Source organism: Hemicordylus capensis, chromosome 2, assembly GCF_027244095.1.
Source record: "Hemicordylus capensis ecotype Gifberg chromosome 2, rHemCap1.1.pri, whole genome shotgun sequence".
NCBI classification, from domain to species: Eukaryota; Metazoa; Chordata; class Lepidosauria; order Squamata; family Cordylidae; genus Hemicordylus; species Hemicordylus capensis.
The window spans coordinates 103,686,641-103,714,579 of record NC_069658.1 but is presented as its reverse complement, the minus strand read 5'-3'; the positions used below and the strand labels follow the sequence as shown (position 1 = coordinate 103,714,579).

General features: G+C 42.9%; 1 protein-coding gene across 1 annotated transcript in view; it reads right to left on the bottom strand.

The window, feature by feature from the left end:
* The window catches only part of TRPM6 (transient receptor potential cation channel subfamily M member 6), a 140,732-nt gene extending 115,030 nt beyond the window's left edge, over nucleotides 1-25,702 (bottom strand). Inside the window, exons 1-11 of the mRNA XM_053300488.1 lie at nucleotides 25,614-25,702; nucleotides 19,722-19,893; nucleotides 16,948-17,161; nucleotides 13,736-13,860; nucleotides 10,572-10,743; nucleotides 7,463-7,637; nucleotides 6,581-6,704; nucleotides 4,389-4,461; nucleotides 2,226-2,326; nucleotides 1,861-1,995; nucleotides 242-295 (exon numbers count right to left, since the gene is read on the bottom strand). Of these exons, the coding sequence (XP_053156463.1) occupies nucleotides 242-295; nucleotides 1,861-1,995; nucleotides 2,226-2,326; nucleotides 4,389-4,461; nucleotides 6,581-6,704; nucleotides 7,463-7,637; nucleotides 10,572-10,743; nucleotides 13,736-13,860; nucleotides 16,948-17,161; nucleotides 19,722-19,893; nucleotides 25,614-25,669 (1,401 nt within the window). The 5' untranslated portion in view covers nucleotides 25,670-25,702. The remainder of the gene's footprint in view (nucleotides 1-241; nucleotides 296-1,860; nucleotides 1,996-2,225; nucleotides 2,327-4,388; nucleotides 4,462-6,580; nucleotides 6,705-7,462; nucleotides 7,638-10,571; nucleotides 10,744-13,735; nucleotides 13,861-16,947; nucleotides 17,162-19,721; nucleotides 19,894-25,613) is intronic.
* Nucleotides 25,703-27,939: the final 2,237 nt, after the last annotated feature.

Below are 27,939 nucleotides of genomic sequence, written 5' to 3'. Positions count from 1 at the left end.
ATAGCTGGAGCACTGCCAGTAGAGAATTGGCGGCGAGTGGAGTAGGAGCAGGAATGGACCTGCTCTTCTCTGGGTTATCTTCTCTGGATGGACCTGCTCTTGTCTGGTAAGCCTTTGGGATTGTGCTGCAATTCGGAAGATGAATTGCATCTTGGCACATCCCTAGTCAGGATGTCAGCCACTGTCTAGAAGAGCCCTTCAGCATATCCCCTTCCACTTCATTCTTTGAAAGCTGTGTTACCTGTTTCACATCACAGACAAGATGATGCAGAAGTAGATTTGTTGGCCCTTGTTTCTGGAATGTTAAAAGAAAAACAAGAACATGGTGAATGTAATAAATATAAGGAAGAAAGTGAATATTTCACTATATATGAAATGAAGGTGTCGAAATAAAACATCTTCTTATTGAAAGTTCCGTTGACAGCTGTCCAATCCATGTGTACATTAATCTATACCATGGATGCTTCCACACTAGTCTTTTCAGAATTGCCATCCTTTGTTCACACACTTTTATGAAGCATGATGTCATTTCCAAAGTGTTGACTGCCAATGTTTGTTGCCTTTGTGTTTTGTTTTCTGAATTGTCTCACTGTCAGTTTGTTTCCATCATGGAAGGGAAGATTTAATTAATTTCTTCTCATTTTTTCTTTCTTTTTATAGCTAAATAGCACTATTTTGCTACCAAAAAAAGAATGGAAGGAAATCATTCCTTCTCTTCCCTCTCCCTCACTCCCATAGGAACAGAAATGGCAATTCAGAGAGGCTATTAATCAGTACTCCCCAGTTGGGGTAAACAGGAAGCAACAAAGTGGGCAGAACCTGCAAGCAATAAACTCTTATGTGAAGTTGCCAGGGAACTTTGCTGAATGGAACTTACTTGTAAGCAGACCTTACAGGAGGATTTTAACATTTATATTCCATATCTGTGTGTGACTGTTTACAGTTCTACTTTCTTTTTCCTTCATCGTCTTGATTTCTGTACTCCTCTATTGGCCATGGGGAAGAGCACTGCTATATAATATAGTACTATACTAAATGCTGTGTGGAAACTCCATTTTAATTCTGATTGCAGCAAACTGCAAAAACAACAACAACAAAAACAATGCCTCAACAGTACAAAAGGGCTCTAGTGCAGAAGCACCCCATGAGACACAGACTTACAGGAGCATCCATGCATTACCTGAGAATATATCTGCATGACAGACACTCACTGAGATTTATAGCTAGGGCTCAAAGAACTAAACAACCAGTATTCCCTCTAACAGGGATTCTCAGTTGTTGTTGACTACAACTCCCATAATCTCCAGCCAAAGGCCATTGCAGCTGGGGATGCTGGGAGTTGTAGTGAACAACATCTGGAAATCCCTGTCAGAGGAAACACTGTAAGCCAGGGATTCTCAGCATTGGGTCCCCATATGTTACTGGACTTCAACTCCCATAATCCCCAACCAAAGGCCACTGGGGCTTGGAATTATGGGAGTTGAAGTCCAGTAACATATGGGGACCCAATGCTGAGAATCCCTGCTCTAAGCAACCCACCTGTACCTATGGAGTCTGGAAAAATACTTTTGAGATTGAAGGGAGTTGTACAATGGTACTGGGGTGGGGTCTGCTGTTCAAAGGAAAAAATGCCAAAGAGGCCAGTGCACACACTCAAATCTCTGGCCATGCCTAAAATGGCTCTTTTGATTCCAGACTAAAAGCCATGTGGAAATACAAACTGTTGAGTGCAATCTGCTTATTGCTACACTGGAAGTTTTTATAGTAGTCATAAACTACTCTGAGCTGCCAGAAAAATGATATAAAAATATTTCAAACATTAAGCAAAATGTATTCAGTATTGGAATTTCAGACACTCACAGTATTGTATAGTTCTTCCAGTCGGGATATGCTAAGAAAACGGTGCAGATTTACTCCGTGCTCTATCAGTAGCTTCACAAATTCCACACGGTCCATGACCAAAGCATCCAGCATTGCTTGTTCAAGGGAGCCAACCTTGAAACATTTGGCAAGCAGATGAGGGGTTGGGGAAGAGCAGAATTGCAAAAGGAGAAGAAACACAAAACAATCATTTTATTATGTTTGCTTTTTAAAAGACATTTGTGTCTCAAGCTGGGTGACTGAACTCAGATACAAGAAGACACTCCTTAAACAGGATGTGACAATAAAGCAACCCAGAAAATTGAATTTAAACATTCACACACATAATATGGAATCAAAATTACCTTCCAGTGTTGTCCATAAACCAATATATGTTTTTTAGCAATGTCCAGTCTGTTCCAGGCCAGTGCCAGATTTAGCTGATCTGGAGCAGACATATTTGTACCTAAGAGCAAGCAAAGCCCATATTAGATTATATACATACGCTTCTTCTTATACCTGCTTTGTAAGAAATTCTTATAAGTTGCCTTTGGGGGGAAAGGCAGAAAGGATCTTACACAAATACCTCCCCTCAATATTAACAGACAATTTTAATTCACCTTGGAAAAGGTTTGCCAGAAACTAAATTTATATGGATTTAACACTGAGATTTTATTAAGAATGGGATATGCCCAAGCCAAAGTGGTACTTAGGCAACGTGTTTTAGACATTGGTGGGCAAACAGAACAATCATTGATTCCCAAGGGAGTTTTTTTTTTCTTGGAAGCCAACCTATTAGTTCTAACCCTGCTAGATATTTAACTCAAATTACAGTTCCAAAATATCACAGGATGTTTACATTAATTTGTTCTATTGTGTTATCCACAGCAGTTCAGGAAAATCCCATATGCTCAAAGACTTTGTCCTTGTGCAAGAGGTTGTTGGAGATGGAGTTTCAGTGCATCGACCTTTTGCACCAACCATCCTAATGACCACTAGGGGCACTGGGAGTAGAGGTAGCTAGTGAGGGTTTCCTTCACCTTTCCCTGCTTTCCTCTACTCTATGACCCCTACTTTGACTCCTCAGGTACTTCCTGTAGTCCTGTAGTGAATCAGTCCTCTTAATTTCCTCCTAAAGAGAAGATGGAAAGATCTCTCACTCTCCCTACCTATTCATTGAGGCTATTCCCACGATCAATAAAAACAGGCTAAGGGAACCCAGTCCTGTTTCCAGTGATTGTTGGAACCACCAGGCTCACAGGTGAGCCTGGTGGTTCCATGGTAGCTAGTCTGCCTAACAACCCCTCCCATTACATGAGGTTAATGGAGCGAGCGCTCTGTTAACCTTGTTATTGCAATCACATGTTGTGTCAGCTGAGGCTGCTTGCAGCCACAGCTGAAACACTCGGGGTGGGGGGGGAGCGCACTTGCGCGGTGCCTTCTTGGGGCTCTGGGGGGCTGGGGCACCACACGGCAGCTCTCCACTTCCCCATTCCCCCGGAGCTCCCAACCGAACCAAAGCTGCTGCTCATCTGGGTAGCCGATCCAGCCACCCAGCAATGAGTGACTGCTGAACCCCATGAGGCTCTACACATTGATTGTGTGTAGAGCCTCATTATGTAGCTGATAGATAGGATAGGTCTTTCCTATCCCAAATGTATTTCACTAATAAACCTATTTCCTTTAGATTCTACAGTGATCTCCATGTGTGTTACTTAAATAGCTGCAACAACTAAACTCTGTAGCCTGTAACTGGAGTGGTAGCTTCCTTGGTGCTTTGATAAATAATCACAAACCCCAACAGAGGTTAGGGATGTTCATGAACCTGTTCAGCGTTCTATTCTTAGAACGCCGAACAGCTTTGGAACCCCCACATTCAAACTGGTGTGCATGCATGTATGTGGCGTGCGCACGTGTGCATGCCACTTCTGGTATTATGCTGACTGGAGCAGCAAGAGGGAATACAGTCGCCCCGCACCAGCTACTTTTAATGCGGCACCAGTGGGGGAAGCGTGGCGGGGGAGTTAAGAGCACCATCCCCAAGCCTTAAAGAGACCCCTTCCCTCCCCCTGGGTGTGCATGGAACCGGTTCCATGCACCTCCACCCCCAACAGAGGTGCCATCGAAACAACATCCCATATCTTATTATATTGCGAGTGATATAGGGGGTCTCATCAGCATTACATTCATCCTCTTTTAATTAATTTTCCAAATAACATGGATTTATTATATGTAAGATTTTTGCTGTCTGACCAGAAAGATGAGATTTCCTTAAATGTCACTAAGTTTTGTCTGATTGCTAGTAAGATTACAAAACAGATATTAGTTTCCTCATAGCCGGTACAGAGTGCACATAGTGGGTTTGAACGCACTCTGTATAGTATTGGTAGGTACTGTTAGGTATCATTTTTATGCCAATTTTGCTTATTGTATTATGTTCACACACTTGTTTTCTTTTATTCAGCCTGTATTTGGGTTGTTTGCTGGTCTGTGACTATATCAATAAAGATTAATTGATACATAAATACCTTTTAAAAGGGCAGTTAGGATTGCCAAATCCATGTCCTGATGCTCATCTGACTCTGCATCAAATATTGTTATCTGCCAATCAAAATAGTAAATCAGGTTAGTGAGGGAAGAAAGAAACCCCTTTGCAGAAAATGAAGCAACAATTCTAGGCTACTCTGTGTGGTGGAGCAAGAACTGGCAATAAATACATGAATAAATAAAAGCCAGTATGTTGGTGGTTTATTATATTTTTATTTTTCCCTTCTTACATCAAACTCAGGGTGGCATACGTAGCCTCCTCACATTTTATCTCACAAAACCCCTGTTAGGTAGGTTACACTAAGACTGGCCCAAGTTTACCCAGTTACTAAGTGGAGATTTGAACCTGGGTCTCCCAAGTTCTAATCTGACCATTGTACCACACTAGCAATTAAAAGTGGAGCATTCATTTATTTCACACAAATAAGAATAACAAGATTAAATTAAATTAAAGCTAGAGTGTCACAGTATTTTTTGTGTGGCATGGAAATCATAACGATGATGCACAGGGCAGTGTATGTTCAACTACACTTCTCACTCTCGGTTTTCTGGTTATCATTGTGCTCTTTTCTAAAGTTGAGCAAAATAAGCTCTTGGACCAGTCAAATGCACTCACTACCATATTTCCCCTAATAAACAGGGGTGGGACCACCATTGGGTAAACGGGTCCAAAGAACCCGGGCTGCCACCAATCAGGGGCCACAAGCACAGCCCCAGACACACACACCTGCGTCTGACATTAGATGAGAGGGGGGGCATTATTTTGGTCCCAAATGGGGTCACACGACCCCATTTGGAACCAAAATCAACTCGCACTGCTTAAAGGCAGGGAGAGTCACACTTGGTTTTTCTGCCAAATCAGCAGGGTTGATCGATCTCCCTCCAAAATGGGGCCACACGGCCCCATTTAGGAGGGAGATTGGCCCATTCTGCATTGGCAGTGCAGCCAGAATGGCTCTCCTTGTCTTTAAGGCAGGGAGAGTTGCCCCGGCCCGCGCTGCCCAATGCAGCGCAGGCCAATCTCCCTTCCAAACGGAGCTGCAGGGCCCTGTTTGGGAGGGAGACCACACCCCCACATCTGACATCAGATGTGAGGGTGGGGCTAGCTGGCCCCCTGCATCTGATATCCGATGCAGGGGCAGGGCTAGGGGGCCACGGCAGCAGCCGCACACGGGCCTGCCACCAGCCTCCCTATGCTCCTGCTAATAAAGTTAAGGGTAAAGTGTGCCATCAAGTCGATTTCTGTGGCGCCCACAGAGCCCTGTGGTTTTCTTCGGTAGAATACAGGAGGGGTTCACCATTGCTGGTGATCATCACACAGAAAGTAATGTCTGAACACCTATCCCCTGCGTGTCGAATCACATGCAGGGTCGGCACCAGTATTCCATGTCCTTGAAGGCATGGTGTCCTAACACCACATTGATGCTGGTGTCCTAACACTACATACAACAGGAAAGGGCATACAGGAGAGAAGAGTTCAGCCATTATTCATCATGCTTGGATCGACAGTACAGGAAAGGGCCCTTTTGCAGTTACTTTTAGGTAAGTACATTTGAAGTGGTCTTGAAGCAGAGCTCCATGACTGAGGAGCAGCAGAAGGGATAGAATTCTGACGGTGAGGCGTGACAAGGGGATAGGGGAGAGATTCAGGAACTGAAGTTGGCCCCCATCTTCAGCCTTAGAAAACTAAAAGAAAGGCCTATAAAGTTCCAGCACAGAAGCCTATAAGAATGTACATTGGCAAGGTAGCAGGTTGCAGTTCCATCCTCATCTTGAAAGAACTCCTCCTCCATCTGCTTTGAGCCTTTCCTCCAGACTGAATCAACATTTTCTGATAATATATATACCATTCAGTTGCCTGTAAGCCATCAATACTCATTAGCTAGACCATTTGATCAAATTCTGAGCCTATTGCACTTAGACTAGCTTTTTACATTACAGCATGCAATAAACTATGTGTGCGTGCACATTTGCGGTTCCACTTTGCAAAATGTCTTCAGGTTACTTTCAGTGATGCAGTTTTCACATTGCCATCAAAAACATCAAACAAGGGTAATTATTGATCAATTTTGTTCTGCAGTTTTTCTTCTGAAAGGTGATGCAAGCAATAGAAAAATCAATGACATCCCAGATGAGTTTAATAGAAATGATCCCATGAATTCCTCATACTTACAGAATCTCTGTGTTCCATACACTCCATTAAAATTTTGAATAGGTGATGGGACTGTTTCTGCCCAAAACTGAATATGTTCTGAATCATTAATAATATCTCTTCCTTAAGCTGAGGGCTCAGATTCCTAAGGAAGAAACAATTGTACAAAAGTAAAATTACATCCTGAGATGATTCTTGACTTTTATCTTCATAATATCAATATTTTTTCCAACAAATACGTAGCACACAAAGGAAGCCATTCCACTTTGTTCTGCTTGCCCCACATATATCACCACCGATAAATAATCAAGGTCAAGATCTATTGTCCACAAATAGGATGAATTAAGTAATTTTGGGAGTTACACATGCTTAGCTGTTATATGAACGCAGCCTAAGTAGTTGATCCACAATATACAACAGTGATAGGCTACTAAATTGGCTACAGGCCAAATAACTGCGCCTCTCCCTTCCTCACTATTGTTGACATACACATAGTGAGTAGAGGTTGGAGGGTGGCGGGGGGTGGGGGGAGGATCACACCAGCATGTTGTCTTTCCTTGGAAGACTGGGGATGGGCTGGGAAGCCCTGAGTTTATAGAAAAACAACCTATTTACGTCTCTGACATTTCCCTTTCTTACTGAACTCAGCTACAAGGACTTTTGTTGGGTAAGAAAGATTCCTTTTAGCCACAAGAGGCACAAAGACGAATGCTAGGTCAACTAGCAGTTGGCCATAGGCCAGATTTAGACCACAGGCAGTCAGTTTCTAGCTTCTGCTGCAAAGTCCTGAAAGTATAATAGGTTACTTCGCTGCACTCATTCTTTGAGTAACTAAAGGCATCTTTTTGCAACATTTCACAAAATTACAAATCAAAACAAACACTATAACTTGAAAATACTCACGTCACATCTGCTGTGTGCTTATGAGTAAAAGCAAGGAGGTCTGCAGCTCTACCAGTTCCCTCATACACTACTACAGGAACAGCAGGTTTGTCCCTCACATATTCCCACACTGTCAGGATCTCATTTGGACCGCCTTCCACAACCAACCCAACCAATGGCACTCCTTGTCCCATACCTGTTTAAAGCCACACAGAAATTGTCAACAATACAGGGCATAATCCATCTCACAATCTACTGTTGCCCCCATGTTGGGGGAGGGGGTAGAATCACAAGAGAGAGAAAATTGTGAGCTGCTATAAACAATCTCCTGTTAAATATTCCAAGTAAATATTTATGTGGTTTGAATCATAAATACAAAACCGCTGAGATTATTGCTGATGAAGACAATAATTGACTATGGTCACTGAACAGAAATCACATAATATGAAGTTACAAGAGATCTTAAAATGCACTGGCATTGAAATCCCTTGGATAAGACTTCAAGTGAGTGCAAGTAGCTTTGTAACCAATCTAGGCTAAATTATAAATGAATAATTTAATTACAAGAATATTGAGGAAAGAACAAGAATAATATTTAAGTGGAGCTGCGCACATAGGTCCCAACATGTTTTGGGAGAAACTCTTCTATTTCAGGGGACTACAATACACAAAATTACATATGTACAATTTGTGTTGTAAGCCGCTCAAAGAACAATTTGTCATGGGGCAGCTAACAAATAAAGCTGTTTACTAATTTATTATTTTATTAAATACCAATTAGAATAATAAGAAATAGAAATAAAATCAAAAGGACTATATAGAACTAAATAGTCATATTGCACCAAATAAAAGAGATATAAAAAACAAGCCATAATTACAACCTTATAAAACAAATGGAAATAAGATAAAACTTCTAGTACAAGGACAATAAAGGTTATGATAAATAACTTCTTACAGACAAGCTACCAAGTTCAGACACTACAGCAGAGAAATTAAAACTACCTAAACTATGGTAGCTACAACACATGGGATAAGTAGCCCACATACAGCTAATCAGAAAAATGAAACCATGACATGAATAGCTGTTTTGCTAATTAGTCCATGCACCTGTGGTCTCTTTACCTTAAATAATATGAGGATACCCTCTTCATAGAATACTTAGAAGCTGATGAGCATTGTCATCACTATGAGTTATTTATGATGCTTTACTCTTTTTTATTTTCTGTATTTTAATTTTACTTACTATATATTATTCTATTCATGACTTTAATATTGCTGCTATACTATCTGAACTTGGTAGCTTGGCTACAAGAAGTTATTTATCATAACCTTTATTGTCATACTCAGGTTTTATCTTATTTCCATTTGTTTTATAAGGTTATAATTATGGCTTCTAATTTGTGCAATGATGATGATTTAGTTTTCATATAGTCCTTATTCTAATTTGGTATATTTTACATATTCTAGTCCCCTGAAGAAGAGTTCCTCTCCAAACATGTTGGGACGGACTTTCGGCCAGTGAACCATTCCTGTTCTCTTCCTTTATTCCTGTTGGCATGGTGCTTTTCTCCTCCCCTGTGTGCTTTCCTCAATTTTAATGCCAAAAAACCCCAACATAAACAAACAAATCCACCTGACTAATTTCTGCAGAGGGGCACTAAAATTGCAGTCTCTTCCAATGGATAAGGATAATTCCAATGGGGAAAAGGATGTTTTGTTACCAGTTAGTGAAAGAGTTGCCACCAAGAGTTGTACAGCTTAAAAGGGAACATAATACAACAGTAGAGACTCCAAAGTCGTTATTACGGTTGTTTGTTTATGTATGCATACATGGTGCTTTACAAAGAAAGAGAGGATAGGCCCCTGTCCAGAGGGATTTACAGTCTACGTATTGGCACAAGGAAGACAATAGAGGAAGGAAAGAAAAAACGGGCGGGGGGCGGGGTAAATAGTGAAGAATATGCTGTTGCTTCAGTATCCAGTTACACGAATTTATTTTGTTACTGTAAGAAATGGGGACTGAGGCATTGTGCCAAAGGTTTCATGGAAAACTTTGGTTTTAAGAAGAGATTTGAAGGAAGTAAGAGAAGAGGCATCACACATGTTCTGAGCAACAGTTCCAAACATAAACTAAACAACATTTTTAATGCTTCCAATGGAGTTCAGTTCCCCAAACGAAAACTAATCCTGTTTTGTTCAGCTCCCTTTAAACTGAGCACAGGGACCCTTTATGCCAATTTTATGGTGACTTGATCCCATCTGCACAGACATTATGAGGAATTGGATGATAAGCAGGTGGCTACAATGGCCTAAGATTACAAAATATGCTTAAGATGTGGCCCAGTTACCAATAGGGAAAAATAATCTGTCATACTGATGCTTCCAAGAAAGTGTTCCCTATGATATATCCTTTTGTTTGTATTTTCTGTCCCATCTTTCTAAAAATACAATTCAAAGCTGCTTAATCAGAACAAACAGGCTATCAAAAGAATATCATAATAAAAGGGGGGAAATGATAAAGCACTACAGAAAAGCAGTAGCAGCAGAACACACCACTACTACTTGTATACTGCTTTTCAACAACAAAATGGTTCTCAAAGCAGTTTATGTAGAAAAAGAATAATAGTAAGAAGATGGTTCCCTGTCTCCAAAGGGAAGATAGATCCAGCCACTAGAGAGATCTGTTCTGGGGTTTGATAGGACCAGTTGTCCCTATCAAATATAAAGAGAATTTATATCCCCCTGTTTAGTATAAAGAGAACCACCACTTCAAAAAGTGCCCCTTTGCCCAGTTTGTAGGGATTAAAGTTAATTTGTCCTCAAATGCCATCCAAAAGAGCCAGGTTTTTGCCCGGTGACCAAAGGCCCATTGCACAGGGCCTGAAAGACTTCCCTAGGCAGTGTGTCCTACAAAATAGGTGCTGCAGCTGAGATGGCCTGACTCCTGACAGTACCCACCAAACTTTGGTCACTGGGGCCAACCTGCAGGTGTTGAACTGAGCATACAAGGAGACATATGTGGGAGCAAACAACCCTTATTAGGGTTAGGAAAGTAACACAGCTGCCTCTCAAGAGAACTAGCTGAAAGGAGCATGTTTTTACTGAATGAGACCACTCACAAATGACTTACTAGTGTGTATTTTCTGAAGCGACAGGTATTTCTCAAGATTTCTTCTGAGTTTCATTTCGTTGCCATACTTGCCCAGTGTGCCATCATCAGCCAGAATGAAATGAGAATGCATGCTGTTGAGGGTACTCAGCTTGCTGAGAGGATTGCTCAACATCTGATACAGGCAAACTACCTAAGGAGAATCAAAGTATAAAATGGCAGCCCTCACACACAAAAATAATGCAGTGGTATTAATAATTAGGAGTGGATTTACAAGCTCAGGGCAAGGAGAAGATACCTGTCATACACTGCACAATCTCTTTGTATTGCCTAATAGAGAAACAAAGGTTATTTTATTTCCCAACATGTTATCAACATACTCTGGGTCACATTTTCATAAGATTCTGTCAGGACTAGACAAGACATCCTTGCACTCATGTTTTTTAAGCACTCCTGTTCCAGACATTTATTATTTTCAATAACAGTTTATAAACAAGTTCATAAACAGTTATTTATACAATTGTAAACACAACATATGGATGATCATTGGCTGTGTGACCCTCAGGGACATATTTCTGAGTGGCACAAATGCTTCCAGTTGGGGAAGGAAGGTCATCAAAATTTGCCCCCACCACTGATCCAACAGTGGAGCTGTATTAGTTAAATATTTCAGAAACACTAGTGTTTCCCCCATTCAGCATAGGGTTTCTTAACCTTGGGTCCCCAGATATTGTTGGGCTATACCTCCCATTATTCCCAGCCATGGCCTTTGTGCCTGGGGATGATGAGAATTGTAGTCCATCAACACCTGGGCACCCAAGTTTAAGAAACCCTGATTATGCAGGATGCCAGCTGCTGTTCTCTAGTTGTAAAGAATGAACTCCTCAATTAACATATGGCTAGAAATTGAATCTTTTATTATGGAATATACTGAGGCTATTCACATGAGCGTGGCTAAGGGAGTCCAGCCTGGTTTTGCAAGTTCATGTGAACCACAATGATCGGGATCGACCCCAGTGGCTACAAGGCAGCAAATCTGCCTGTGAAGCCTCCTAGTTAAATTAGATTAAGGGAGTGAGCGCTCCCCTTGAGCTCGTTTTTGTGATTGTGTGTCTGCCATGACTGCCTGCAGTCACAGCAGGCATACTCGGAGGAATGGAAATCCCAGTAATGCACCACACACTCTCGCAGTGCATTATTGGGGCTCCAGGGAGCAGGGCGCCACACAGTGGCACTTCCCTGCACCCAACCCCCGGAGCAGACTGCAAGAGAGCTGCGGGAAAACTGCCCGCCCAGCAAAAGGTGAGTGATCGTCTGCAGGGAGGGTTAGGCAAAGCCACTCTCCCCGCCAACCTTGGAGGAGCTCTTCTCACTGATCGTGATAAGAGCTCTACTGTATCTGAAGAAAGGATACCTAGAGATGCAGGCAAACTTTTAAAGGTGTCTACAGAAGAAGAATGTTCCTGGGCTGAAAAGCTAAACATTTAGTTATCTTTTAAAATATCAAATCAGTTACATTACAGATTTTACCATTCATGAACTAATAAAAAGCCATAATCCATGGCCTAAAGATTCTTCTTTCTTGATGAATGACTTACTATATACCATTATACCATGCACACATTAAACATTTTAAATAGCATTGTGTTACTATAGCTAAAAAGATATGAATGTACTTTTTAATGTACAAAACCTAGACTTAATGAGTTGCAAACAGTTCTTTTCTGTGCTAAGATTGTGCAAGATTGCTAAGCACTTTCACCACTCTAAGATCTCACATTGACACTGATAAAGATAAAAGTGAATATTAGTTATGCATGCAAGTCTATGTGCCTGTGAAGGAGCAGGGATAAAAGCTTAATTGTGAAAGCAAATTTTAACATTATTCTAGATTTATATTAATTTATCTTTAAAATGCCTCATAACTGCCTACTGAAATGAAAATGTTTTTAAAGGAAGCTAGAATTAGATTTTGAAAACTACATATCTGTCATTAAAATATACTACTTCCATGGAAATCAGGATTTGCAACACACACATGCACAGACTTAAAAAGTTACTTCTAGTAGCAATGCATTTCAAGCAATGTAGGGATATATGGAAAAGTTTGAAATTGCTTATTTCGGCTCTGACCTGATAATAGTCACATCTGACTGTATGAGAATCTGTGTGACGTAGTGGATCGGCTAGATTTGCATCAAGGTCAAAATCCCCATTCAGCAACCTTGGGCAAGTCACTAAAGCTATGCACATGAGCAGCCCTCCACAGATTAGGGAAGCCCTACCTGGGTAGGGCTGCTCATGTACGGCACCAGGATCAAGCCTCACAAGTCCGGGTTTTGTGCCCTTTACCCCAGGTATGGGGTCGTGTGTACGCTCAGGCTACACGCAGCCCAAACATACACAGTCGGGCACCTAAAGCACCTGACTCTCAGAGAAATCCCTCAATGAACCACGCTCATTGCACAGTGCATTGTGGGATTCCTGGAGGCTGGGACAAGCAGTCCCAGCCTCCAATGATCCATGATGCATGAAGCAGCACGAATCACGTGGGTGCACAACAGTGTGCCCATAAAGACACTGAGGATCGTCTGGCGGGAAAATAGGTGGAACCCTTCCTTCCCTCCCCTACCTGCCTGCCCAGTCGTGAGAACAGGCTTACTGTCTCTCAGCCTAAGTAATTTTACAGTGAGAATAAAATAGTGTTGCATATGACTAATAATGCCTAGCAAAAAGTCATAAGCAGCAGGAGTTTCAGTACTAATCTGCACAGATAGATCTGCATAACTTTATCTGCCCTGTATTAAGGAAATGGGGAATAGATACAACAGTAGCCTATTCAGGTGTTATTTCTAGAGGTGCTGTGCCTTCTAGCATCTCAGAGGCACCCCAGCGTCATGATCATTGAAGTGCCTGCCATCACAGAAGCAGCATTCACCTCTGTGAATGAATGCCACTGTAATTGTGAGCAGGGGTGGAACTTCCAGCCCAGCTAGAAATAATGTCTGATTCAGGCTCTAGTTTAGCCCTAAAATGGATTTGTGCAAAGTGATGCCGAATGAGTGAAATCTTTTACCAGCACTGGCAGTATCCACTGCAGGTGTACTTCTGGGACAACTGTTATCCACTTATAGACCCCTGCTCATACAAACTTAGAAAATTGAAAAGTACATTAATTAACTCACATCTTTCCCAATGAGGTCCCTCTGGTTCTCAATGATACCCCAAGGTGGGATTCCAACAGCCCAGATCTTTCTTAAATACTGAGAAGCATGAAGTTTTAGTGCATCCCCGACATGCTTTGACACTCCTAGACAAATACAATATTATAATTAGAAGAGGGGAGTGGCATGCAGAAAAGACTTAGCTGGGTAGTTGATTAAGGTGACCCAGCATCAAAGTGGCTTTTGAAGCAAATCTTTGTCTTCCTACAGCAGCATTATTCCATTATTGTACATGATCAGGATGCTCTTCCTCACTTCTGTTTTCAGAACTCAAAACTGTGTGGCTGAGATAATGCAAAATTTTCCCATCAGATACTGTGTCAAATGGAATAGGGTATCTGTGAGTGCTGTAATGGAACACGGCTTTAAATGTGTCATGGCTGTATATTAGTTACAGGATTGCCAAATGACCAAGGAAAAAAAATGTCTTTTAAAATATATATATATATCTCCCTGAACCAGTTGCTATAATTTTTGTGTAAACGCCAAAAAACTTGCTTAGTAGTTAGAATGTTTTCAGTATTTAGTGAGTGGGGAGCGTTCAACAGCAACATTTTCACTTGATGCTTAATGTACACCCAGTGCATACTCACTAGAATGCCAGTTTGTTGAGCACAGCCCCAAAGCCCTGATTTACATACTGCTGTATGCAAGTCCATAGGGTACATGGGTACTGTTTGCCTATAGCTTTCCCCAACAGACTCCGAGAAAGGACTGAGAGAGGCAGGGTGGGTGGCAGCCAAGAAATGTAGTGATGTGGTAGTCCCTTCCCTCTGGCTTACTCAGGCTCCACCTAGCCCCACCCAGGAACCAGAATGTTTGAAACTAGAAGCATGCAATCCTATTTGGGTAGTACTTGCAAGGTCATTCTATCCAAGAATGACACAAGTTTTGATACCCATAATCATGTCATTTGAGAACATTTTAATTTTGCTTTTTATTACTATTACAAGCAAACAGATCATGAAGTTTGACAAGTGCGAGATGGAGTGGAGGAAAGCCAATTGCCATATGTGGAACAAGGTTGGAGGCTTCTTTTCCAAACGTGCCCCTGCCCGCATTCCCTTCAACTTAACATGGCCTCTAGGTTCTGAGAAAGTAGTAAGGGACACTTCCCCATCCTAAACCAAGAGCTATTCTTCCCCATCCCAAATCTGAGTCCTAGGTATTTCTCAGGGGAAGGGAAACCTTGGAAACATCCCCCACTTCTCCACATGAATTTGCCTTCAGAAAGAGGGAAAGAAGCAATCCTGTAAGTGATGACTGCTGCAAACCCCTCAATGAGAACTGTACTGATTCCCAAAGGAAGATTACTATTCTCTTGTGAATGCACCTGAAATCCAGTATCTGATTCTATAGTTCTCAGCATTTGATACCTTTGGGTCAAAATATGTTGCTCTCTGACTTCAGACAGTTTCAGTATGATACAAGAGGAGAAGAGTACCATGGTACTATGGGGAACTAGTTAAAAAATTACTTAAAGTAGTACCACTGAAATTAAAAGAACAAGTAAGGAAATGCTTATTCCCTAATGTTTTTAGTTTCAATGAGTTTGAGTAATTTTTCTCCTCATGTCTGGGACAAAGGTCAGGCCAGTGAGATTCAGGATTCTCTGCCCTCCTGCCAACAATATTTAAACCCTGCCCACCATTTGCTCACATTGCAATGCAGTAGTAGTAGCCACCTGATGGCACAGCAGGGAATAACTTGCCTAGGGACAAGTTAAGAGGTTGCTGGTTCGAATCCCCGCTGGTATGTTTCCCAGACTATAGGAAACACCTATATCGGGCAGCAGTGATTCAGGAAGATGCTAAAAGGCATCCTCTCATACTGCACGGAAGGAGGCAATGGTGAACCCCTCCTGTATTCTACCAAAGAAAACCACAGGGCTCTGTGGTCACCAGGAGTCAACCCCGACTCGACAGCACAGCTTTCCCTTTTGTAGTGGCAAGGGAAGTGAGCATGAGTGACTCTCCCTCAGCCAAAGAAAGTTTGACTTAACCTGGATCTTCGGCTGCTAGGCAACAGATGGCAGCAGCCTGAGCACCCAATTGTATGTGGTGATACAACTTGAACCCAAGGGGCGAGGTACAATTTATAGAGGAAACGCAGGCAACAGGTGGAGGAGTGCTAAACCCTCCTCCTGTCTGCACCAGACTTCCCCCTCAATTTGTCACTCAGCAACCCATTTCCCCCCCCTCAGCCGAACTCAAATACCAAAAGTGAACTCAGCTGGGAGAAAAAGTCTTGGTGGGAGACACTACAGGGGAGTAAGTAGTGAGAGTGGGGAGGATTCAGTTTCCCTCACTCACATGCTGCTTAAAAATTTGACACCCCTCTGCTTTACCTGTGATTAGGGCAGACCCAGGTTTTAACAACCAATATACTGCTGTCATATCTAACTTGGCTCATCTAAGCTACTTGTGCCCATATGGACTGCTGATCCCAGGGATACATTTGAGGAAATAATGGTGCAAAACTCTTCCCCTGCCCAGAATATTCCATTGTGCACATCAAACAAACTAACAAGCACAAACCACAGACACCCCCCAATTCAGTCTGCCTCCTCCCTTTCAGCCTTCAAAACCTTATTGAAGACATATCTTTTCCACCAGGCATTTGCCCTTTAATTATTTTTAATGTTATTTTTGGTTTATTTATCCACCCCCCCCACCCCCCCGCTTAAATCTTGGATGCTGCTCTTGTTTGTACACCACCCTGAGTCTGTGGATTGGATGGCGTATTAAATCACTTAATAAATGAATAATTAATGTGTAACACTGCCCTTCACCTAAAAAACCGATATTGTGAAACAAGTGGGATGAAGTGGGTGAACAGCCAGTCTTGCAGTAGCAAGCGTGAATAGTTTCCTTTGCTCAGCAGGGTTCACCTTGGTTTGCATTTGGATGGGTGACTACATGCGAGTATTGTCTGCTGTAAGTTATTCCCCTTAGGGGATAGGTCATAGCTCAGTGGTAGGGCATCTGCATGCATGCAGAAGGTCCCAGGTTCAATCCCTGGCATCTGAAGGTAGGGCTGAGAAACACTCTTGCCTGGAACCTGGAGAGCTGCTGCCAGTCAGTGTAGACAATCCTGAGCTAGATGGACCAATGGTCTGACTTGGTGAAAGGCAGCCTCCTGTGTTCCTAAACTGAAAAAAGAGATTACTGTACCAGTGTTGATGCCTTCTGTTAGTATCCATGCTCCAGTCGTCTCAGCTGCTTTGACCAAGCCTTTGCTAAAAAGCTTCTTAAGCTTAGATGGAAGCTTGAAGTTCTGGATGCCACCATGAACAGAAATTACCAGTTTGGGCAATTCCATTTGCCATTCTTTCACCATGAGGTGCAACAACTGATCCAGCTTGGTATCATAAGAAGTTCTGATATACTGGGGGCGGAATTAAGAGCACATTTGTGGAAAGAAGATAGCACATCAGTACTCTCTCTCTAAAAAAGAATATAGTATCCTAGCTCTGACTACTGCAAGTTCTGAGAATTCCAATTTCCAGCTGCTGCTGCACAATCTCATCTTCAATTTTCAAAGTCATGCTTAAGAAACTACTCAGACACAAAACCTCATGGTTACTGGTTAGTTTAATGTTGTGTTGTCTCCCCTCTTCTTTGCCTTGCTTCAAACATCAACAGGCTGGACATTAAGGCGAAAGAATCTTGGCATACCCTACATGCTCTAAAACTTCAATTTATGGCTGCTTCACACATGCATGTTTATCTTTCCCCCCCCCCCACCTAAATCTGAACACATTAACTGCCCTGAATGAACAGAATTATGCCTGAAGATGTGAAATGTCAGGAACACTTTGAGGTCTTTGCACATGACTTTGCTGGGGAGAATGGGTAGGTGGGCTGCCAATAGACAAGCAACCACTGTCCTCCCCTGTGCTGCACAACGTGCCCACACAAGTGGCAGTGCAGCAAATGGAGATGCTGGGAGTGGAGGACTCACCCCCCCCCACCCCCCCCCCACACTCTAGGGCACCCGAGGGCATGAATGCAGCCGCTCCTTCCCTGCGGCTCTCTGCTGGAAATGGCAGCGAGTCGGAGGGAAGCTGTTTAACCTGGCAGTGATTGCCCAGATGATCGGTGGCTGAGAAATGCTGGGTTTGTAAGTGGGGTTTGGCATGGGGGCTGTGCCAGGAGCAAACTTTGCTCCCAGCGCTTCACACATGCTGTCTAATCCAGGCTTTGCTGCTCTAGCCTGGGTTAGGCTGCACATGTGATTACCCTTATAATCTGTGATGCTTGATCTGCTTCAGACAAGCCTTTTCTCTCCTGAAACTGCAGTTCTCAAATAACGGATGCTTTTGGTCATAACATTTAACTGCGGGTTCAACAGACCCGCAGTTTGCTTCCAGTCCCCTGGCACACCCCCAGACTGTAACAATTTGCAGTCTGGAAGACTGCAAAGGGGGCAGAACTTGCTGCCTGGGCTTCCTCCAATGCAGGAAGGAAAGCTATGACAACCAACTGTGTTGCAGAGAAGGAGGAGATTCCCACCCTTAATGCCAGTTTGTGCAGCTTGCACAAACCGGACAACACATTGGAGCCTCAGGAGCCTCTGTTTGGTAAGCGCACCTTACTTCAAACTGAGGGTGCCTCCAGAGTTTTAGAGGGAAATTGGAACCATGGTTGGGTCCAGGAACCAGAGGCATACCTAGATATTTTTGGTACCTGGGCCTGAGGTGATGGAGCGCCCCCCCCCCCCCCATAGCTAATATGCTATTTTCTAATATGCTGCTGTACGGCCCCCGCTGCTATTTCCCCTTCGCCACTGCCACTCGCCAGCAGTAGCGGCAGGTGAAGGTGGGCCTCCTCAGCCTGCAGACTGGCCTCTTTGGGACTGCAGACCGGCCTCCTCGGGCCTGCGCATGTGCACAGTACGAGTTATGGAGTATCACATCCCTTGACGTCATGGGATGCTACACTCCATAACTCCTACTGTGCATGAGCGCAGACAGAGGAGGCTGGTCTGCAGGCCTGAGGAGGCCTGCCTGCAGGCTGAGGAGTCCCGCTTGTGCCCACCACAACCACCACCAGGGGGTGAGTGGAGAACGGGGGTGAAGGGAAAATCACTGACAGCGGGGATCTGACAGCAGTGATAGGGGCCAGACAGCAGCGGTGGGACATCATTGGGGCTCTTGGAGGGCCCCCCCCCCGGGTCCGTGCCTAAATGCACCGCTGCTGGGAACCATGGTTATGATAATTCGGACATCATGGGGGGCCAACCTGAAGTGGGTTTGCCTCAGGTTTCCCATGATGTCTGAAGGCAGCCTATGAAAAAGCATGTGCAAACTCTAATGCCAATAGCTTCATGTTCCACATTCAGTTGGTCAGTACATTTATTGTGGTCCATAGACCGGGGGGGGGGGGAGAGCAAGCCATCATGACTACAGCATCAGAGCTAGCAGTAGAAGATATTCTACTGCTATAGAATATACAATTCACATATACAAGCCCTCAAATGACCCAAAATAAGCCACACCCCATGGCCGCGAATCAGTCCCTCTGTCAATCTCAGTTCACAAATTGCTTCCTTGTTCTAACTGATGAGAATTTAGCCACCGCATCGGTCACCCTTGACATTTTATACGTTCAGCATTAATATTAGTTTTCTGAAGCTTTATTGTCATCATGCTAAAGTATTAGGCAAGTTTATCCAAACATTGACTGACTACCAGACAAATATTGTGCATTCCAAATAATGTTTTGTATATACAATGGGAAGAGTGATTGTTGCCAATCTGCTTCTTCTCTCTGTAGGTGTCTGTGCCTCCTGAAAATATGCCCCTGAAAGTTGTAAAAACCTCAGGCACATATTTTAGGAAGGCAGAGACAGCTGCAGAGGGAAGGGGGGAATTGGGGAAAAAATTCCCCTCGCCAATTATGCCCCAATGTCAGCCTTCGTTACAATTCAGTTTTGAAACACAAACCTTGGCATGGTAGGTATGATCACTATCTTGAAAATTGATAGTACCAAATGCATCCGTTGGGCTTGTCTTTGTATGCTTCTGGATAGACCATTCCACATTCTCTGTCTCTTTTGTAGACTGCCAACCATAATCTATGCCAGGATGGTCACCAATTAGCCTTCCACAGCAACATCTCAAATAAAAAGATAAGCAACATAAGGGCCTCCATTAAATAAGAGCTGAAAGGTCTTACTATAACCTTATGATGTGTGTAAGATATTTCTAACATTATGAACAAACTGCATCATAAATAAACAACCTAGATTCTTTCAGAAGAAAGTTCAGACTGAATTCAAGGACAAAGGAGAGAAAAGGTAAGAACTTCTGAAATATATGTACAGAGGCAAATGACAGCAGGATCTGGATGTTTCCAACTTTTCACAATAATCTTCTTTATATATAATTCTCTTAAACATACCTGTTGCTAATCCCACGTGTGGCAGCTCTCGCAAGAGTTCACGAGCAGCCACCCAATAGGATAGTGACAGGGACGGGGGAGAAAATAGGGATACCGGCCTGGCCAGCAGGAGCAAGAGGTGGCCGCTGTCAGGAGTTGTCAGGCGGGCAGAGGCTGGGTCGCCAGCCAGAAAGTGCCAGGCGGGTGGAGAAGTGGGGGAGAAGAAGCAGGCAGGCCAGCTGGCCCACCAGACATAAAGCACGGGATGAGGGGAGGCAGCAGCGGTGGGTGGGTCGTCCAGAGGCACAGATGTTCTGCGCCCGGACCAGCTAGTTCTATTTAGAAGCTCAAGCTGAGGATCAAACCATAAGATGCTGGAGATCTGTGAATATGATCTTCTGCCTGCTTTTAATGTAAACAATGGGGGATAAATTTGGATTGGGACTGCAGCACAGGGGAATAGCTAATTGTTCATTAAAATTGCCCCATGAGGTAAATAGAATGTAGATTAAGAATACAGATAAGTTCACCTCCCCCAACACTATGGTCCCAATTTGAGTTGTGGGCCCTCTCTCTACAGCAGCAGCAGCAGCAACAGCACACATCAGAAATCTACAGGAGTTCCTATTCACAAATCTCTTCTATCATGTATATTTGACTCTAAGATATAATATCTTCCCCAAGGCCATCAGAGAACTTAATAGCTATGGATATTTCAACCTAGATCTCTGCAGTTCAAGTCCAATATTCTGTCATTTTATCTAATATTTAAGTTTGGCAGATTCAAAACTGTGGAACTGTCCACATTAAATGTTTTGCTTGGCTTTTTTCCTCCTATGAAGAATTCACGTTGGTTTGATATTTATGATGTTAATTTATTGTATGTCTGTGTGAGAGAGAAGTGTTGAGGAGGAAGCGTTATGATTGACAGGTTTGGCTGAGGTAGATCAAAGACTTTGAGGTAGATTCATTTGTGTGGATCTGTCATTTGTGTAAATCTGCCTCTCATTCTAAGGATGAGATAATCATCTACGGTAATAGAAACCGAGCTTGAATGAGAAAATCCCTCAAGAGATGCAATAAAGAACTGAAATCCCCCCAAAATGATTGGGCAATAGTAACCAAATGGTCATTGGTCAAAAAGTGTCCTAAAAGACCAAGTGGAAAGCCTGACTTAAAGTCCAGTTTAAAAATGGTATTGACCATTTCTCCAATCTAGATTTGAGAAAAAATTGAGGCCAGAGGTATATAAAAAGGGGCTCGCTTTTGGCCAGAAAGTTCATGGACAGTTCCAGAGATGAATTGGCACAGAGGTGGAAGATCCAAATAACCCAGCAGAGAAGTCAGGGAAGTTGCAAGAGTAGCAGCTAAAAGAGCTGATATCACTTCCAGAGATGGGGGTGGGGGGAAGCTGAGGAAGAAAATCTTCAGAGCTAAGGTCCCGAGAGGTGGTGGCAGCAGCAGAGACCAGCAGATGATTTAAGAGGATTCCTTGGGCAAGCATCTGAGACCTGTGGGAAGTGAGAAGCTTGTGTCCAGAAGGCAGGACAAGAACATCTTTGTCAAGATTCAGACCCAAACTCTGAGTTGAACTCAGGTGGAGTGAGGATAGAATAGGGAACCAGCTGGGGGAAATCTTTCTGAGGCAAAAGATAAGAGGTAATGATATGAAAGGATAATCAGGCTCAAGCATTGGTTAAGGAAAGGATCCATACAACATACAGAGAGGTCTGGAATTCAAGTCCTCTGAGAAAAGGTTAAAGAAACTGGATGTATTTAACCTGCAGAAGAAAAAGCTAAGAGGGGATATGATAGTTGTCTTCAAATATTTGAAAGGGTGTCACAGAAAGCAGGGGTTCCCAACAAGAGGTACTAGTAAGGATACTTGAAGGTTTTCTAGAGGGTACTCAGAGCCCTCCTTCCTCCCTACACTGCAGCTATGCTATTTATTCTCCATTTGAGGATCGCTGGATTGAAGCTGAAGCATCCTCAGTGATGTGTTAACAGCAGAAGGGAAGGGAGAAAGGTGAAGATCCTTGCTTTCTGCTCCTGACTGGCTGACTGCATGCTGAAGCTCAGCATATCCCTTCCCTTAGCCTGACTGACAGGCTTCAGAAGATGCGCACTGAGTACTCCCACTGAAATAATTTTCAATGGAAATACTCTCTCGTGATTAACTTAATCTTGTTGTAAGCCAGTGACTGGAGTAGCCTCTCTCTTAACTGTAATGTTTAAATTTGTGTGCATATAAATAAAAAAAACCCTTTATATAATACATAAAAACTTTATAACTAAAACTTTTAGTGCACACACTAAAAATATTTGTGGGGCAACTGAATTGAAAGTTTGTGAGAGGAGGAATATACTTGTTTTAACAAGGTTGGGAACCCTTGACATAAAGGAAGGAGCAGACGTGTTCTCTGTTGCTCCTGCGGGTAGACTAGAACCAATGTATTAAAATTATAGGGAAACAGATGTAGGCTAGAAAGTTGGAGCAATTTCCTAACTGCTGGAGCTGTCTGACAGTAGAACAGCCTGCCTCATGCAGCAGTGGGCTCTCCTTCTCTATAAGTTTTGGATTTGAGGTTGAATGGCCATCTGTCAGGGATGCAATCGCCATTTTCCTGCATGGAGCTGGGGGTGAAACCAGAAGACCTCCAAGGTCTCTTCCAGTGGTAACCTTCTATGACCTCTGTTCTACTACTGCTTCTAACAGGGTCTATTTTCCCATTAGTTTTATTCACCTTGTATTGTTTTGTTGTTGTGAGCTAGGGATGTGCAAGAACTGGTTCTGCACTCCTTTTGTGGAGCGCCGTACCAGTTCGGAAGTCAAGAGTGCAAGTCAGTTCGGTGGCGGGGGGGGGGTCTTTTAAGGGGCAAGGAGGGTGCCCTTACCTGCCCTGCAGCTTTCCTCCTCCTGGTGCTCTCCCCAAAACCTCTAGCGCAGGGTTGCAGCAAACCTCCTTGCAACCCTGGTCTGTGTCGTACCAAAAGTAGCCAACGCGTGTGCACACATCCGGTACAATGCTGACTGGGGCTGCAAGGAGGTATGCTGCAGTCCGGCACCAGCAGTTTTGGGGAGAATGCTTGGGGGGGAGCAGCGGGGCAGTTAAGAGCACACTCCCTGCCCCTTAAATGACACTACCCACCCACCCCCGCCTCCCAGGAGTGCATAAACCAGTTCATGCACATCCCTATTGTGAGCATCCCAAGCAGTATTGCACTGGATGGATACAATATAAATATTTTAAATAAATAAAATAGAGATGCAAGGTGACAATAAGGGAGGCAAAAAGAGAATTTGAGGAACATTTAGCTAAAAGCATCAAGGGGAATAACAAAAACTTCTTTAAATACATCAGAAGCAGGAAACCTGCCAGGGAGGCAGTTGGACCTATAGACAATGAGGGAGTGAAAGGGATTATTAAGGAGGATACAGAGGTTGCAGAGCAGCTAAATGAGTTCTTTGCATCTGTCTTCCTGGCAGAGGATACTGAACTTATACAGGCTTTTCGGGGACGGAAACTAAAAAGCTGAGTCAGATAGAAGTGACGAGACACAATGTTTTAAACTGTCTGAAAAATTTAAGAACTAGCAAATTGCCAGGGCCAGACAGCATCCATCCTAGAGTTCCTTAACTCAAATGTGAAATTGCCAACCTCCTTGCAAAAATATACAACTTATCCCTACAATCAGTCTCTGTACTGGAGAACTGGAAAGTAGCAACTGTAACACCAATTTTCAAAAAGGGATCCAGGGGTGATCTGGGAAATTACATGCCAGTTAGCTTAACGTCTGTTCCAGGCAATTTGATCAAAAGCATTCTCAAGGATAAAATTGTAAAACACATAGAAGAACAGGCCCTGCTGGGGGAAAACCAGCATGGCTTCTGCAAAGGTAAATCTTGCCTCACAAACTTTTTGGTGTCAACAAACTTTGAGAGTGTCAACAAGTGTGTGGAAAAAGGTTATCCAGTTGACATAGTATACCTGGACTTCCAAAAAGCTTTCAACAAAGTTCCTCATCAAAGACTCTTGAGAAAACTTAGCAGTCATGGGATAAGGGGACAAGTACTTGTGTGGATTGGTAACTGGATGAAGGACAGGAAACAGAGGGTAGGTATAAATGGAGCATTTTCACAATGGAGAAAAAGTGGGGTCCCCCAGGGATCTGTACTGGAACTGGTGCTTTTTGATTCATAAATGACCTAGAAGTAGGGGTAAGCAGAGAGGTGGCCAAATTTGCAGATGATACCAAACTCTTTCGGGTAGTGAAATCCAGAACAGATTGTGAGGAGCTCCAAAAGGATCTCTCCAAACTGGGTGAGTGGGCAACAAAGTGGCAAATGCAGTTCAGTGTTGGCAAGTGTAAAGTGACGCACATTGGGATGAAAAACCCCAACTTCAAGTATACGCTGATGGGATCTGAGCTGTTGGTGACTGACCAGGAGAGGGATCTTGGGGTCGTGGTGGACAGCTCGTTGAAATTATCAACTCAATGTACAGCAGCTCAATGTGCAGTATGTGAAAAAGGCCGAATCTATTCTAGGGATCATTAGGAAGGGGATTGAAAAAATTGCTAATATTATAATGTCCTTATACAAAACTATGGTGTGGCCACACTTGGAATACTGTGTACAATTCTGGTCACCACACTAAAGAAGGACATTGCGGAATTGGAAAAGGTGCAGAAGAGGGCAACCAAGATTATTAGGGGCCTACAGCACCTTCCTTATGAGGCAAGGCTACAACACCTGGGGCTTTTTAGTTTAGAAAAAAGATGACTGTGGGGAGACATGATAGAGGTCTATAAGATCATGCATGGTGTGGAGAAAGTGGATAGAGAGAAATTCTTCTCCCTCTCACATAACACTAGAACCAGAGGTCATCCCATGAAATTGATTACTGGGAAATCTAGGACCAACAAATGGAAGTACTTTTTCACACAACTCATAATCAACTTGTGGAATTCTCTGCCACAAGATGTGGTGACAGCCAACAACCTGGATGGCTTTAAGAGGCATTTAGATAACTTCATGGAAAAGAGGTCTATCAACAGATACTAGTCAGAGGGATATAGGCCACCTCCAGCCTCAAAGGCAGGATGCCTCTGAATAACAGTTGCAAGGGAGTAACAGCAGGAGAGGGAGCATGCCCTCAACTTCTGCCTGTAGGCTTCCATTGGCATCTGATGAGCCACGGTGTGAAACAGGATGCTGGACTAGATGGGCCTTGGGCCTGATCCAGTATGGTTGTTCTTATATTCTAATCTATCCTCTAACCATCACACCTTCCATATCCAACAATAGATCCCAGCAATGGATGATGGTCTTTGGAATGCAGTCTGCAGCTTTTTGCCCACAGCTGGATTTTCAAACAATCTGTCAGAAGCTTATTGAAATACAACTAACAATTGTATTAATGAGGAATATGTTGAATAAATAAAAATTAATATACAATAATTGCACAGATGAGGGGAGAAGAAAAGAGGCAGGCTGGGGAGCTGCCATCATCCAGCTCCCATGTTCCAACTGAGGTGGCCCCTCCCTCCCCAACTGCCACCACTGAGCAACCAAGGACAATCTTTTTCTGAGGGAAGAAGAAAGAAGTGAGCCTAAGGAGCTCACCTTGTAAAAATGTAAACATGTTGCTTGATGTACTGTTTCTTATTTAAGCTTTTATGTAAACTGCTTTGGGAGATTTGCTTGGAAAGCGGTATATAAATGCCAAAAACAAACTAAACAGTGTTCTTAATAATATTAAACCATTTTAGAAAACACAGTCTCAAATCATATCTAGCCTTACCGGATTAAGTTCTGGCATACTTGGCATCCTGCAGGACATCTGGAGAGGGTGAAAATACCAGTATAATATTTTAAATGTTTTATAGGATGACTTCATTCATAACTCATATTATATACTACTCATCAAAGGCATCTGAAAAGCATGGGCGTATCTAGAGTGGGGCAGGCAGGGCATGTGCCCCGGGTGCCACTTGAAGGGGGGGGCGCAATTTCTTAAAATTAAAAAAAAAATTAAAATGGCCACCAAAAACAAAATGGCCACTGGGCATGCTCAAATGGCCTCTGTGAGGCCCTAGGGCATGCCACGCCTCACAGAGGCCATTTGAGCATGCACAGTGGCCATTTTTAAAAAATATATTTTAAAAAATGGCCACCGCACATGCTCAAATGGTGCCTGTGAGGCCCTAGAGGCCAGTGGGAGGAGGGGGAAACTTTGCAGACCCCCCACAGCCTTTAAGAAGTCCCCTGAAGGAGCTACAGGTAATTTATTTTTTTTTAAAAAATTAATATAATATGTCACTGTACACATATTCAGACTGGCACTATGTACAGAGAATCAGGGCTTGTGAATACTGAGCTGAAGTTTATGAGCTAAGATTGTATCCATTTGCTCTTACTTTGCTTCTTGTGACAAGTGAGTTAAATGTGATGTCTTAATAATATGGCTATTAATGTTGAGTTTGTCTTTGAATCAATGTGAAATCCTTAGTATTAAGGCCCACTGGGAGTTTCTTGCTCTTTTTCTCATTTTTACTGTCTTTCTGAAATACTAGAATATATTCCAAGCAGTGACACAGTTTACTCTGCATATCGTTTAATTATTTTCAGAGTATCTGAAGTATGTGAACTGCCCTGAGCCGTATCAGAAGGGCAGTATATAAAATAAATAAATAAATAAATCTGGGAAAAGTCAAATTCTCCATTTATTTTTAAAACTTATGTAATTGTGATGCTACAATGCATAGCAGAGAATTAGACAGGCACTTCTTTTAGTTTTTCCAAGTACACCTCCGCATAATATTTGGGGATTTCATGAGCCCCAGCATACTGAAATTTGTAGTTTCCCAGCATTTTCTTGGTCTGGCTACGTCCACTGCTAAATAGTTTTTGAAATTTTAAAAGATTAACGAGCTTAACTTATATTTTTCAGCTGATATAGTAAAGATATCTAAAAGATGGGTGTCAGATGTTTGGACAGGGGGCGCAATTTCAGTGCTTGCCCTAGGCACTATTTTCCCTAGATACGCCTCTGCTGAAAAGGTAGCTGTGGATTCTTTGCTGTACAATTCTGATCATTTGTAGTTCCGTACAACGATCCTCATGCATAGCAATAGATTGCACACCCACTAAACAGACAGTATATTTCACATTGTTGAGACTGCCTTATAACTAGTCAGGCCACTGGTCCATTTAGCTCACTATGGTTGGTTGGCACTGTGTTTCAGAGCTGTAATAAGGGGTCTTCCCCAACACTACCTGAAAATCCTGAAACTGAACTTGATCTTCTTGGAAATGTGAAAGGTAAAGCCTGAAATTAGCCTTTCCATATACACAAACAGCTGACTGTGCCAACCACAGCAAGGGCTACATGTACAGTTCAACACTGATGGCCAGTTACTGCTGACTTAGTTGGGTCCCCCACCACCCACCACAAAACACACACACAACCAAACAATTCTGTGTAGCACTCTTTCAAATGTTAATAGATGCATTCTGCTTCCAAGCATGGATTGCTCCTGCTGAACTAGGGTGTCTGTCTCCAAAGTATTAAATAGGGCATGCTGTCCAATTATATATGCTTTAAAGTTCTTTGTCAGCCTTCAGTTCCTCATCTTAAGTCTGGGTTACTTTATCAGCGACTGATTAATAGTTCCAATGTGTCCAAGACAGCAGCTTTAAATCCATACAATTAGAGGCCACTTGGTTCTTCTTCCTAAATGTGCTCACTACACTGATTTGAAAACAATTAATAGCAAATG